Raw genomic sequence first — 16,138 nt, forward strand, 5'->3', positions numbered from 1 at the left:
AGTTTGGGATAGCTAGAGTCGAAGGTACCGATATTGTATTCTTGTTGAATATAGTTTAGTGGATTTGAATTCTCAAGTAGGAGCTTAGGGAGTGGATGTAGGTGCAAGGTTAGAACCGAACCACTATAAATCTTGGTTGTTTATGGTGTGCTTACTTGTTCTCTATCTTATTTTCTTTTTCTTCTTGCACTCTTGCATCTAATATCTTCACTTTGCTTAAATCACTCACTACAACTAACTTGCCTTTTATTACTTAATCCTTGTGGTACTAGATTAATTTTAATTTTTTAAAAACCAATTCACCCCTCCTCTTGGGTTGCATAGCTGGACAACAAGTGTATCAGAGCTCGGTGCTCTAGCCCTACTTTGATTTAACCATCAAAGAGCTAAAGATCTATGGCAACTCAAGTTGGTGCTTCACTAGCCGAGGGGCAGTCCACAAACCGACCTCCTCTTTTCAATGGATCAAATTATACCTATTGAAAAGCTCGGATGAAAATCTTTATTCAAGTATTTGACTATGATATGTGGAGTATCATAGTAAATAGACCACACACACCCACTAAAATAATTGATGGTGTGGAATCAACCAAACCTGAAAAAAAATGGATGAGGTTGACAAGAAAATGGCTCAACTTAATGCAAAAATATGAATATTTTATATTTGCTCTAGATGCTAATGAATTCAATCGTATTTCAACATGCATGTCAGCTAAAAAAATATGAGATAGATTAGAAGTAACTCATGAAGGAACTAATCAAGTGAAGGAATCAAAAATTAACATGCTTGTGCATAAATATGAACTCTTTAAAATGGAGCATGATGAATCAATAACTAAATATTTACTCATTTTACTGATATTATTAATGGTCTAAAAAGTCTTGGTAAGTCTTATTCTAACAGTGATCTAGTGAGAAAGATTCTTACTTCTTTACCAAGACTTGGGAGGCCAAAATGATCACAATCTAAGAAGCCAAAGATCTGAATATCTTACCTTGGAGGAGCTTCTAGGATCACTAATGACACACGAGCTAAGCATGAAACAACATCAAGAAGAAGATGTCAAAAAGAAGAGGAAATCATCCTCAAATCCACTGCTCAACTTGATGAGGAATCTGATGATATGAAAAATGAAGAGCAGGATGAAGAAATACCCTCATTATTAGAAAGTTTAAGAAGTTTTTGAAGAAAAGAAGATAAAGAATGAGGAAGAGGCCACCTACAAAAGGAGAACATAGCAAAGAGAAGGATAAAGAGCAACCCCTTATTTGTTATGAATGTAAGAAGTCGGACACTTTAAGTCTGAATATCCATAACTTAAGAAGGGTTCAAGAAGTACAAGAAAAAAGCTATGATGCCACATGGAGCGGAAGTGATGAGTCAAGCTCCGAAGAAGAAGATTCAAATGAACAACCAACTTGTGCCTTATGGCACATGAAAATGAGGTAAACACTGAAACTTCCAATGACTTTACTTTTGAAAAACTTCATGAAGCATTTTATGATCTAATTGATGAACTAAAGAAGCTAGGAGTAAAGAACAAAGAATTGAAATCAAAGAATCAATCTTTACTAAAAGAAAATAAGATTATTTCAAATAAAAAATCAATCTTGTCTCAAAAAAATCTGAACTTAAAAAATGAGATTGCTAAGTTAAAATCAATGGTTGAAAAATTTACTTTAAGTTCAAATAAACTTCAAATGATACTTGACAATCAAAAAACCATTTATGATAAAGCCGATCTTGGATATAACCCTTTAAAGAAATAAAAATTTTTGAAAAATATCTTTGTAAACTCATCATGCAATAAGTTTTCAAATATTACTTGCTTTAAATGTGGTAAAGTAGGACATAAATTCTATACATATTTTTCTAACAAATCTAAAAATTTTAATGTAAAGAAAATATGGGTTCCAAAAGGAACCACTGTAACTAACCAAAAAGGATCCAAGAAAGCTTGGGTACCTAAAGTGAAAACTTGATTTCTGTATGTAGGTGTGTCTTGCATCCCAAAGAATAAATTAAAAATAGTATCTTGATAGTGGGTGCTCAAGACACATGACCGGTGATGAATTTCAATTTATCACACTTGATGCAAAAGATGGAGGGATGGCACCTTTGGAGACAATAGCAAAGAAAAAATTATCGGTATAGGTAACATTGGTATCACTCCCTTCAAATACATTAAAAATATTTTATTAGTAGATGGTTTGAAACATAATCTATTAAGCATCAGTCAATTTTGTGATAAAAGATACAAAGTCATTTTGAATCTTCATTTTGCATACATTTTGCATAGTAACTAGTCCTATTGATGAAGGCATTAAATTTGTTGGGCATAGACATGGTAATTTTATATGTAGATTTGAATATCTTTTCAAAATAAACATGCAATGCCAAGTAGCCTTGAATGCCAAGATTAATGAGACTAGTTGGCTTTGGCATCGTAGGCTTGCACATATTAGCATGCATTCACTTTCAAAACTTATTAAAAAAGAATTGGTTACTGGCTTACCCAAATTGAATTTTGAAAAGGATAGAATTTGTGATGCATGCCAACTGGATAAACAAACAAGAGTCTTATTCAAATCTAAAAATATTGTTTCAACTTCTAGGTCATTAGAACTATTGCATATGGATTTATTTGGATCTACTGGAACTACTAGTCTAAGTGGAAAATGATATGGCTTTGTGATTATTGATGATTTCTCTCATTTTACATGGGTCTTCTTTTTGGCACATAAGGATGAAATTTTTCATGTGTTCTCAAAATTTTATCGAAAAGTCACTAATGAAAAAGATTTTTCAATTCAAAATATTCGAAGTGATCATGGAACCGAATTTGAAAATCAAGATTTTGAAAAGTTTTATAATGAAAAAGGTATTGATCACAACTTCTCAGCATCTAGGACACCCCAACAAAATGGGGTAGTAAAAAGAAAAAATAGAACCCTCGAAGAAATGGCCCGTACCATGCTATGTAAAAGCAACCTCTCAAGATATTTTGGGTGGAAGCAATTAACACGGCATGTTACATATTAAATCATGCTTTAATTAGACTAATTTTAAAGAAAACTTCTATGAGCTTTGGAAAGGAAGAAAATCAAATATTGCATATTTTCATATTTTTGGTTGCCGATATTTTTTTTGAACAATGGTAAAGAAAGACTAAAAAATTTGATGCAAAATTTGATGAAGCTATTTTTCTTGGTTACTTCTCTTCTAGCAAAGCCTTTAGAGTTTTCAACAAAAGACTTTAGTATAAGGAGTCAATACATGTTGTTTTTGATGAAACTAACGATCTTCCTTCAAGGAAGAATGAAGGTATTGATGATGCATATCCTCTTATAGAAGGGATGAAGGAGATCATCCTAAAAGACTCAACAATTCAAAATGAAGAAGAGCATGAAAACAAACAAGAGGATGAAGGTGAAGAACAACAAGAACAACCTCAAGGCTTAAATGATCTATTTAAAGAATGGAGGTATGATCATAATCACCTCAAAGAATTGATCATTGGTGATCCTACACATGGAGTAAGAACTCGTTCTTCTCATAGAGATGCATACAATTATTTTATATTTGTTTCTTATTTTGAACCTAAAACTATAGATGAAGTTGAAAAAGATTATAATTGGATAAATACAATATAAGAAGAACTTAATCAATTCGAAAAAAATAATGTATGGACTTTAGTATCAAGACCTAAAAATTATCAGTAATTGGCACAAAATGGGTATATAGAAATAAACTGGATGAACATAAAAATTAATTAGAAATAAAGCAAGATTGATTGCAAAAGGTTATAATCAAGAAGAGAAAATTGATTTTGATTAGACCTTTGCACCTGTTGCTAGATTAGAAGCAATTAAACTTTTACTTGCATAGGCTTGCTTTATGAATTTTAAGTTATTCCAAATGGATGTCAAAAGTATTTTTCTAAATGGATATATTGCTGAAGAAGTTTATGTAGAACAACCTCCTGATTTTGAAAATCATATTTTTTCTAATCATATTTTTAAATTAAACAAAGCATTATATTGTTTGAAACAAGCACCTAGGGCTTGGTATGAAAGGCTAAGTAAATTTTTGCTTAATAATATTTTTTAAGAGAAAATATAGACACAACCTTTTTCATTAAAAAAAATCAAGATGATATCTTAGTTATACAAATATATGTTGATGATATTATTTTTGGGTCTACTAATAAACTCTTTATCAAGATTTTGCTAAGCTCATGTAGGGGAGTTCGAGATGAGCATGATGGGAGAACTTACATTCTTTTTCGACTCCAAATCAAACAAACAAAGGAAGAATCTCTATCACTCAAAGCAAATATACAAGAGAACTACTCAAAAGATTTAGAATAGAGGATTCCAAAGCAATTGGTACACCCATGAGCCCATTATGTAAGCTTGATAAGGATGAAGGAGGTAAAAATTAGACTTAAAATTTTATAGAGGCATGATTGGTTCTCTATTGTATTTAACTGCTAGTAGACCAGATATTATGTTTAGTGTATGTCTTTGTGCTTGCTTTCAATCAAATCCAAAAGAATCACACTTGAATGCAGTTAAAAATTTTTTAGATATTTAAATGGTACACAAACTTTAGGATTATGATATTCTAAAGACTCATCAATTGACTTAATAGGATATTCAGATGTCGATTTTGCTGGATGTAGATTAGATAGAAAAAGTACTAGTGAACTTGTCAATTTTTTGAGTTAACTTAATCTCTTGGTTTAGCAAGAAGCAAAATTTGGTGGCACTGTCTATGGCCGAGGCTGAATACATTGCAACCGGAAGTTGTTGTGTTCAAATCTTGTGGATTAAGCAACAACTTGAGGACTTTGACATCAAACTCAATAAAACTCTCATAAGATGTGATAACACTAGTGCTATTAATCTAACTAAAAATCTAATTCAGCACTCTAGATCAAAATATATTAAAATTAGACATCATGTCATAAGAGAACATGTTCAAAAAATAATATAATTCTTGACTACGTATGTACTGAGAAATAATTGGCTGACATTTTTACCAAGACCTTAAGTGAAGATAGATTTTGTGAAATTATCAGAGAATTAGGAATCCTTGATCCATCAGCTTAAGTATCTTTCTAATTCCAAGTTCTTAATGCCAAAAATTTATTGAACCAAATTTGTTGAGCTCAAATCTCATCTCTTCTTTTCTCTTAAAAGCTCAAAACTGTACTTTACATGATCAATCTCTAGGTAGACACTTTTTCTCAAAGTTTCAGATCTTTTCAAAATTTTTCATCATTCTTGTGAATTTTTCTGTGCCATAAGTCGACCCCCAGGGTCGACCCTAGGGTAAATTTGTAATTCTGTCAAAACCCTTCGGGCGCTCTCTTTTTATTGAAAATTTTTTTTTGAGTCGACTTAGCCCTTCTTCTTTTTCCTCCCACCGAACCAAAAGCTCTCCCTCTCTCAAACCGAAGATTTCTCTCAAATCTCTCTTCCCACCGATTTTCACCCTTCAAATCGTCCGTTTAGGAACCAACTTTCTCTCCTCTTTCTTCTTCATTTGGGCGGTTCGAGCTTGCCCTAGATTCCATCTCTCTTCTCCAAATCGGTACTTCACCTCTCCAAAATCTTGGCTTTTCCATTAGAATCCTTTTCTCTCTACCTCATTTAGTCTCCTAAACTCCTTGCAAGTCCTTCTTGTCCAAATGGCTCCCAAAATGAAGCTCCCACAGAGAAGAAAATCTGTTCGTGGGTTGGAAGAGACTGAGCGTAGAAAAAAAATGGCAGCCAAGCCCTCTCCCCTCCAATCCCAGCTCCAGGTCCTGCTTCAGCTTCTACACGTCTCCAATCAGTCCAAGCAAAGTACCTCTCTCTGATCGAAAAGTGGAACCGGGAAGAATATAGATTTCAATTTTTTGAAAAAGAAGGGTTCTCCATTGAAACAAAGATTAGAAATCAAAGATGGAGTTTTACTGTCTATTGAAAGAAAATACTTATGTTGATCTGGTCAGACAATTTTATTTGAATTTAAGTTACTTCAATGAACAGTAAAGTCTACAGTAAAAGGTGTTGATATTATTCTTGATCCTTTGTATTTGGGTAAATTCTGCACTTGCCTTGTGAAGGCTATACTAATATGGAGCTCCCAATTAAAGAAGAAGGAATTAATGCTATCTTAGGTAGAACTTTTACTGGTAGTTTAAATAAATTAGAAGTCAAGATACTTTCACTGGAGATGAGGCTGTTACATCACATGGTAACCAAACTGTTTGTCCCTAGGAGTGGCAGACATGACCTCTTATCTGGTAGGGACATTTACATCATGTATCATGTGATCACTGAGACCCCCTTGAACCTTCCTATTCTGATGATTGAGGCCATGAGAGAGACCCTGAACAGGTCTAAGCTCACTTGCCTTATGGTATGGCACTCACCCTGATTTTTAAAGGTTCAGAGTCAGTTTTGAGGGAGAGGCAGTTGCCAGATTATCTCATTCAGACACCATCAACCGCCACACACTGCACCGCATGAATTTTTCAAAGACTGATGGTGGTTGGTCAAAGGGTGTCGAGAAAAGAGCAGAGGAGCCAGCTGAGGAGAGAGCAGAGGAGGAGAGACTGTCTTCACCTCCTCGTGATCACAGAGCATCTTCAGATATTTAGTTCATGTTGATCAGAGGCTGGTCCTTTAAAGTCTATGAGGAGGTATGTTTCTGTATCGCAGTCTGGGAGTAGAGTAGATCATTCAGAGATCAGACTAGCAGACATCAGATTGAGCTGATGTCCCAGCATGTTGCCTCCATTTTATCTCAGAGTTTGCCACCTTAGGTTTTGCTCAGGAGATGACTTCTCAGGCTGTTTCTGATTAGACCATGATCCCTCATATGTCTACCCTCTTTCAGATGTTTCTGTTCAGTCCGTACGTATTGAGCAGCTTGAGGGATATATTTTGAGACTGACAGGCAGAGTTTTAGACTTGCAGGGATAAGTTTTAGCCTTAGCCCACCTCCAGCCGCATGAGGACATTACGGAGGTCTCAGACTTATTTACAGAGGCGGCTAGACTTTGAGGAGTTTTAGAAGTAGATTTAACTTTTTGAGGAGAGAGATCAGGGGCTCCAGTGAGACTGCCTCTACTCAGTTTAGTACCCTGATGCAGTCTGTGTCGAGAGCCTTAGATCTTTTGGACACCATCAGACTTTCTCTTCTAGCACAGTCCGTAGCTTTCCAGGCTCCAAGATCCTATCGCCCCTCTACTTGTGCGGTACTTCTATCCGTGGTCGAGGCAGACGTGATCGAGGTTGTGCCCATGAATTTGATCCTACATCTCCTCATCATATCTCTGACTCTTTAGATTCTGATCCCTCTAGCTATGATATCTATTAGATCTAGAATAGTTAATCTTTTTTTATTTTTGTCTAGGATCTATCTTATGGCCTTTGTATTTTGTTGGCTGATTGACTCTTGGATAGTTGTTATCCATGATTTTTGTATGATCCATGTATTTTGACTTAATGTATTCAGTCACATTTTGATATATACATTTTTTTATGCTTTGAATTTCAATGAATATCTTTGGATTAATGTTTATGAATGGGATCAATTAAAATATTTTAATTATAAGATATGAAAAATGACTCATATATGTGTGATGAAATATCATGAATAGCAATATCTTCTAAATAAGCAAATTGATATGTCTTTTATAATTGTATAGTGAGGGGGAGTAGAGAAATAAACAATGAAAGAGGGGAGTAGAAAAATAAAATATGCTATCAAAAAGGGGGAGTAAAGAAAATATTCCTTTATGTTATCCTTTATTTTTTTCTCTCTTCAAAATCCTTAAGATCTTAATTGATGCTGTCAAAAAAAAGAGTAGAGAATCAAAAATGAGATCGAGCAATAAGCAATAAAGAAATAGAATCAAGAGCAATAAGTAAAATTATCAAAGCAAATATGTCAAAGAATCAAAATTATCAGTAATTTTCAAAGCAAATAATCTAATAAGTAAATTTCAAATTGATCTTCAAACTACTCATGATGCATTTCATTCAAATAACTAGCTATGATGTTTAAGTGATGTATTTTCATAAATTTAAAATTAATGTTCAATGCCTTATATATGTTATACTCTGCTTTTGCTCAAATATTTTGTCATCATCAAAAAGGGAGAGATTGTTGCTCCTTGAATTGATTTTGATGATTACAAAGTATTTGAGGGGGTTACTAATAATTTTGGCTTGAAAAAAAATTATTATTTTTTAGAGGCAAAATTGTAATTTCATCAAGTCCTAACTGAAAGCCTCAAGAGCAAGAACAGAAGATTTGTGAACTTTTGGAGGAAATCTCAATATTTTTGGATTTGTATTTTGAAAGAAAATTATATTTATAAAATTGAGTCGACCCCATGAGTCGACTCATATCAAATAGGGCTGAATGGCCGCTGTTTTTTGATGGCACACCCTAATTGAGTCGACCCCATGAGTGACCCCTGTGCATGAGTCGACCTTATGAGTCGGTCTTTATTGCTGTGCACGCCTAAATTACAGAACAATCATTTTTTGTTCTGTGCCACAGTAGTCGACCCCATGAGTCGACTCATGTGTATGAGTCGACCCTATGAGTCGACCCCTGTGATGGAAAAACTCCATAATGACTAATTTTTTAGCTCATTTTGACGTATTTAATACTTATTTAATGATCTCCAACGGCTTTAAAACTACCCAGATCATTCTCTACCATCATTTGAAGCTATAAAAGGCACTTAAAGGAGGGAATAAATAAGGTTTTTAAAAAGAAGATTTTCAAGTGTTCATTTCAGCCCTAAGAAAGAGCCCTCTTGAAGTTAAAGAAGCTTTCATTTCAAGTTCACCAACTCCTTAAGAGCTCATTCAAGTCTTCAACCACCTTGAAAAAAATCAGAAAAGCTTCCTTCTTATTGTGTAAAGTGCATTTAAAATTTTATTTGCTCATTAAAGGAGCTACATTTGTATTTTTATGTGATTAACTGTTATACTCTGTTTTTGAGTTGATCTTTAGTTTTGGAAGGATTCTAAAACATGAAAAGGTTGATCCGAACCTTGAATCAGATTGTATTGGGTTGGCTTGTATCTAAAAAATAAGTGTTCTAGCTTGGGATTGCTAGAGTCAGAGGTACCGACGTTGTATTCTTGTTGAATACGATTTAGTAGATTTGAATTCTCAAGTAGGAGCTTGAAAAGTGGATGTAGATGCAAGGTTAGCACCGAATCACTATAAATCTTGGTTGTTTGTGGTGTGCTTACTTATTTCTATCTTATTTTCTTTTTCTTCTTACACTCTTGCATCTAATATCTTCACTTTGCTTAAATCACTCACTACAACTAACTTGCCTTTTATTACTTAATCTTTGTGGTACTAGATTAATTTTAAATTTTTAAAAACCCAATTCATCCCCCCGCCTCTTGGATTGCATAGCTGGGCAATATCATATTATCCTATACCTTTGGTTCTTGATAGAAATTAAAATTACAATTAGAATGGAACTTGAATATTAGAGAAAAATAGAGATAGGATTTTTGGGAGATTGAAGCACTACTATTCTCCTTGGACTTGGAATAGGAATGAGATTCCCTCCAACTAAATGAATGAAATGGGACTTATTGATTCCCATTCCCATTCCATAGTCCAGCTTCTCCCATCCAAACATGCCCCGAGTAACTAATTTTTCTGGTCACCACTTGTCCACTTATAACTTCTTTTGAAATTGAGGGTGCGTATGGTTCACATTTATAATTAGAATTGGTATTGGAATATGAATGATTAGAATGAAAATCAAAATGGCTATAACTCCTAATGCATTTGATTTATGATCAAAATCAAAATTGAAATCAAAATATGATTTGAATATTAGGAAAGAATAGGGATTGTATTTTAGGGGATTGAGCCATCCTATTCTTCTCGAAATCAGAATGTGAATGGTTAACCAATCAGTTGGAATACGAGTCACTCATTTTATTATTATTTTCATTTCTGAGTCCCAATTTTCTCCATTCAAATATGTCTTAAACTCTACAAAGAATCTCCTTGCACCATGTGTCCTATGTATCCACTAAAATCATGCAGCTGCCAAATTTTAATCTCATTCATAATCCAGCTTCCACCGCTAACTCTTTGAAAAATACATAGTAAAAATATTATATAAAAATATAATTTAAATAATGTTGCTCCATGAATTGAGTTTGATGATTACAAAATATTTGAGGGGGCTACTAATAATTTTGACTTGAAAAAAGATTTATTGTATTTCAGAGACAAAATCATAATTTTATCAAGTTCTGATTCGAAAGCTTCAAGAGCAAGAACAGAAGATTTGTGATTTATTAGAGATAATTTCATATTTTTTGGATATTTATTTTGAGAGAAAATCAAGTTTAAAGAAAAAGATCGATCCCTAGGATCGATCCCCGTCAAAAGGGGCTGAATGACATGCTATTTTTGGCTGGCACACCCAAAGGGGATGATGTTGGAAAATGTGTCCCAAAAAGCCAATCGTCAAGCTGTTGACGGTTGAGCAACCAAGTATTGTAATTGATTTGTTAATAAATAAAATATATTTGGCATTTTCATCATAAGCTTTCATCTTCTAATGAACTCCGTTGTTATGATGAAGTCCTTAGGACTATTTAGATTCGATAAAGAGAGGATTTATCGATTAGTCCTTAAAACTGTTCACGACCAAATGATAAGCTGTTAATAAGGACGACAGCTTCTATCGAGCATAGGTCGCTGTAGGCCGTATGGGTTGGTTGTCCTCTTAACCAAGGAGTGTGGAGACACTGGTATGGCATACAGGTGAGATGTAAGGGTACATCATCATTGAACGTGACCAACTCTAGAGCATTCTGCTGTCGAGAATGTCTCTGATGGGATATAGGTATAAGTGTCCCTTAGACTTGAAATCACCTCAGTGACTTGCAAGCAACTCACTGTGCTTTGGTACTGGACTAACTGAATTTCTAATTCAGGGACGGAAGGCTTCTGGGCATAGTCAAGTACTTGCGAAGTCAGAGTGTGATCGAGATGGGATTGACCACTCCAAGAGTTGGAGAAGAATGAGTCGCTGTATTTCAATTTAGCAAAACCTTGGCCAGGGTAATCCATCAGATGGATTTGATATTTTGAAATACAATGTGGACAACCTGATCAGAGTTGACAGTTGAGCTCTGGGGTGTCCTATGATCATTTTGGTCAAGGGGATGAATTATATGAAAACTATATCCGCATGGGTTCTAAGGATGTTGTTCTATACATTCGACCTATCCGGACGTCGGGTACCATTGCTAGATGGTCACTTCGATTGGTATAGAAATTTGTTTCTATGCTACCGGCTTAGGTTTGGACCTATGAGGTCACACACATTAGAGTTCATGATCCGATCGGATGGTTGATCAACGATTAAGAATCATTATAGGGTTAAATAATCAATACGATTGATATTTAACCCAGTGCAAGTGTTGCAGGAGGATCGATTAGCAATTTGATTGTTAATTGGCTTAATTTGATTAAGCCAATGGACTGAGATTAAGTCTAATTAAATATGATTTAATTAGATTTGGTTTGGGCTTGATTGGATCAAGTCCAATTGGTTTATTGGATAAGCCAAGTGCAAGGAAAAACTAGTCCTAGTTCAACTAGGACTTGGGTCAATCTAATTTCTAATTTGATTAGAAAATTAAATCAGATTTAAATCTAATTTAATCTGATTAAATTAAGTTCTTAATTAGGTTAAGACCTATTTTAATTGGGTTGATCTAATTTTGATTTGATTTGGTTTGGGAAACCAAATTAAAACAAGTTATGAGACAGAATCCTAGTAGGACTAGGATTCCACCTTGCGCCACATAAACCTTCTCCACGCCCTCTCTCTTATTCAACGTCAATCTCCACTTATTTTGTGTGACAAAAGCCCTCTCCCAGATCTCTCCCACGTTCACAAAAGGTCTCCTCTCTTCTTTCTTACATGGAAGGTGATTTGGATCAAATCTAAAAGGAATAAGTTTGGATTTCGAATTCTATGAGATAGAGTTTTAGAAATCCAAAACTCTTTCAATTTTGCACCGAATTTATCCAAAATTTTTTTGAAATTTTCGTGGCTTTTAGGGTTTATATTGTACACCCTTTTCTGATGATCCATGCACGAAAATATGGAGGAGGTGCTCAAGAGTTGGGCGTCCCTTTACTTGCCATGTTTGGATAAGCCTTGACTGGGTGTTTGACCTAGACAAGGACTCTATCATATCTCTCTATATAAGACGCGTTTCTTCATGAAATTTGAAGGAGAGATAGTTTTTTGAGAGGTCTTTCTTCTATCCAAAAATCAGAGAGAAATACCTTTGGGTCGTGGAGATATAAAAGACGCAAGTTTGGGTGTCTAGAGAGAAAAACGTGAAGAAGAAGAGGGTCTTCTTCTAGGGTTTTTATTTTCATATCTTTCCTCCTTCCATCTTGAGTTTCCTGAGAGCGTCTCAGATCTGAAAGTCCTCCTTCTACTTTCCATCTTTGGAAGAGTCCAAATCAAGAAGAAGGAGGCACCTGATCAACCATCAAAGAAGGATCAGCGCAGTACTAGCATACTGTGCTGATTTCCTGAAGCAGGACTTCTGATCGAGATTCGTGGGCTCGTGTGGACGACTCCTAGAGGCCGGACGCGTGTGCGGCTTGCAACATCATCCTTAAGCCCGGATCAGCAAGGTTAGAGCGTCTAACTTGCAAGGTAATAGATCTGATCTATTATTTAATACATACATTAGATGTAGCTAGCATAGAAACATGTTGATATGATCAACATGTAGTTCATACTATATTTATATATATTTTAATTTTTGATTTAATGTTATGTAATAATCATGTAATAGGATCTTAAATCTAAGGATTTTTTGATCTTAGAAAATAAATTTTGATTTATTTTAGTCTTCCGCTGTATGATCTTGAAAAAGTTTCAAGATCTAACCCTGAAACCCTAGATCTGGTTCCTACAATTGGTATCAGAGCCTAGGTTCTTTATTACATGATTATTTATACATGCTTAGATTATTTATTAGATTAGATCTAATTTATAATCTGATTATTAAATCTGAAATTAAAATTTTAGATCAATCACAAACTGCAAGGTTGTCCTGCTGTAAGGTTTACCCTTACAGTGCAAAGGTTGTCCTAGTTTGTGTAGATCTATCTTTAATCATAAATTTGTTAGATATGATCTAGATTAAATTTATGATTTATTAGATTTAAAAGATGTTTAAATCTAAAATAAAATCTCTTTGTTAATAATTTTTGTGCAAAGAAATTGTTGAAAGTTGAAATTGTTTCAATTACATGAACCTGTTTAGATTAGATCTAAAGTAGTTTCATGTTTATTTCACTTGCATCTTGATTCGGAATCAAACATGCAATATGGTTAATAGAATCATATTGTAAAATTGTTTTACAAATATAAAAATAATTTTTTGAAAAGCCAAACCCAACCCTCAGCCCAAAACTTAATTAAGAATTAAAAAGTTGTTTGATTAGGTTCTAGGATTGTGAATTGAAGAACCTAAGACATAAATCATAACACATTGGGTTAATGGGTTAGTGAGAATTAGGTCCATTAATTGGGTTAGACCTATGGTTAGATTAAAGATGGACTTAATTAGAGAATTGACTAAATCTAATCAATTATTGTCTTAGATTAGGTCAAGGATTCTCTAGATCAATTACAATAGTTGTAGTTGGTCAAGTCCATGTCTTTAACGAGAACCAAATGGACTTGATTCTTGGCTAAGCGGTCTAGCACGAACTGTTAGGTTGATCTAATCGAAACTAATTAAACCAGTTGGTGTTTAAGGTAAACCAGACCGGTGGTTTTTAATTGGGAGCCCGCTTACCTGGCCATTCATGATGGTGTCTAAGGCAAGCTTTGGCAGACCCTCCCACTGATCGAACTTACCTGGCCTCTTGGTGAAATTATGTTTTGATCGGATCACTTGACTATTCGAGCTGACCCATGTCAGCTAGGTAAATCAGTGTGACTGATTTAGGTGCTCCTAGACCAGCCCTTTAATGGTCTCCCTTAAGCTGACTTGGTGAAGTCAGTGGGAGGATCATGATAAGCTGGTTCATCTGACCTCATCCTCTATATTATTTAAATCTTCTAAAATTATTAGGTCCTTAAAATGATAAAGTTATGAAGATAACTGAGTCATAGCCTCCCATTAAGGTGTTTGATAATGAGTCCATGAACTCAATAATCATTGCAGACCCAAAGGCCTGGTGCTTGTTGACTAATGGAATTATCACTCATCATATGACGACTTGGAAGTATCTCTCTAATGGTGGTTAGGTGAGCCAACCAAAGTTGGGCTTAATCATTCGTTGGTTAGATACACCAAGTATGATCATGTTAATGGTTGGACCTAACTGGATCCTTACAGTGGAGGCCAAAGCCTACTGATTAGGTTTCTGGGGCAAAATTAAAATTACTAGAAATTATTTAGAGAAATAATTGGTTATGAACCTACCCTTAGATGTACATGGGTTGGCCAACCAAAGTTGGGCTTGTGTGCAGTCTAAGTGGATTCTAGTACCCGCTAAGGAATTAGGGTAATTCCTCGAATTGAAGGTAGAGGCTACCAATTCGAATAAAATAGTGGGAGAAACCTTTTGATTAAAGTCCAAATCTTTAGGTTTAATGAATCAATTACTAATTAGGTTATGGTTTTCTTTTGTGCAAATATGGCCACTTCCCTATCACTCCGATCATTGTTGGACAATGATAAGTTGGTGGGACCCAATTTCGGTAGCTGGTACCGAAAGTTGAAGATAGTCCTGGAGCATGAACGGATCCTATATGTGATAATGGATCCTGCACCTGAGGAGCCAGCTGTCAATGCACGTGGAACAGTCAGAGACACTTACCAGAAGTGGCTCAGTGACCGGACCACGGTGCGCTGTATCATGCTGGCTGCTATGAGCGACGAGTTCAGTCGCAGATTCGAGACGGCTCAGCAAAGGACATGCTTCAAGTGTTGGAGGATGCCTTTGGCACACCCGATGACGTGGAGAGGCACAAGACTAGTTGTGCCATCTTCAACGCCAAAATGCGGGATGGTGCCTCTGTCACTGATCATGTATTGTACATGATCGAGCTGATGGAACGATTGAGCAAGCTCGGCTTTCCCTTGCATGAGCAGCTTGGGAAAGATGCAATACTGAACTCGCTGCCCAAGTCTTATCTCCCATTCCTCACTCATTATAGAATGACAAAGCCTGAAGTAAACTACCATGGATTACTGGGGTTACTTCAGAACTTTGAGAAAGATCACCAACTCCATAAAGAGTCGGTGAACTTAGTGGGAGGTTCATCTTCTGGTTCTCGACCCTTTAAGAAAGGGAAGAAGAACAAGAAGAAGAAAGTAAAGAAGGTGCAAGTTCAGGCTAGGACAACTGTGCAGTGTCAGACCAAAAAGATCAAACCCGATAAGAGTCAAGCTGAATGCTTCTTTTGCAAGAAGCGGGGGCACTGGAAGAGGAACTGTCCCCAGTACATTGCCTCCCTAGACCCGAACAGGCAGAGAAAGCAGCAAGTTGTTGCTGGGCAAGGTATTTATATGATAACTCCTTGCAATTTCTCTATTTGTGATATAACTGACTGGGTATTGGATACCGGTAGCCCTTACCATATTTGCAATTCGTTGCAGGGGTTGCAGGTCAGTAGGAGATTCGAGCAAGGCGAGAGGTTCCTGAACGTTGGAGATGGAAGACCAGTTCCAGTTCTAGCATTAGGAATCTTGAAACTTGTATTTGAATCCCATATCGTTGTTCTTAATGATTGTCATTTCTGTCCCAGTTTCTTTTTAAATGTCATTTCTGTAGGCCTTCTGGCCAAAAATAATTATGAAATTTCAATAAAGAAACAAATTTGTAATATCATTGAGAATGGTGTTACTATTTTTTGTGGACATTTGAACAATGGTGTGTATATGTTATCACAACCTGTTAATATAGTCTATTCAACTGGCAAGCACCCTAGATTAGATAGTGTGTCAGATATCTACTTATGGCACTGTAGGCTAGGTCATATAAACAAGAACAGAATAAACAGGTTGACTCAAGAGGGAATCCTCGAAG

At 35.4% G+C, this 16,138-nt stretch overlaps 1 protein-coding gene across 1 annotated transcript; it reads left to right on the forward strand.

The window, feature by feature from the left end:
* The first annotated feature begins 15,043 nt into the window (after positions 1 to 15,043).
* Positions 15,044 to 15,896, forward strand: LOC140855438 (uncharacterized). The gene is made up of 2 exons (XM_073251318.1): positions 15,044 to 15,610; positions 15,709 to 15,896. The coding sequence occupies exons 1-2, from the start codon at positions 15,109 to 15,111 to the stop codon at positions 15,723 to 15,725; spliced, it is 519 nt and encodes a 172-aa protein (XP_073107419.1). The 5' UTR covers positions 15,044 to 15,108; the 3' UTR covers positions 15,726 to 15,896.
* The last annotated feature ends 242 nt before the right edge of the window (positions 15,897 to 16,138 follow it).

The sequence above is a fragment of the Elaeis guineensis genome, chromosome 2 (assembly GCF_000442705.2).
Source record: "Elaeis guineensis isolate ETL-2024a chromosome 2, EG11, whole genome shotgun sequence".
Lineage (NCBI taxonomy): Eukaryota > Viridiplantae > Streptophyta > Magnoliopsida > Arecales > Arecaceae > Elaeis > Elaeis guineensis.

Coding starts and splice junctions, on each gene's coding strand:
- LOC140855438 (XM_073251318.1), top strand. CDS start 15,109: ATGCGGGATGGTGCCTCTGTCACTGATCATGTATTGTACATGATCGAG.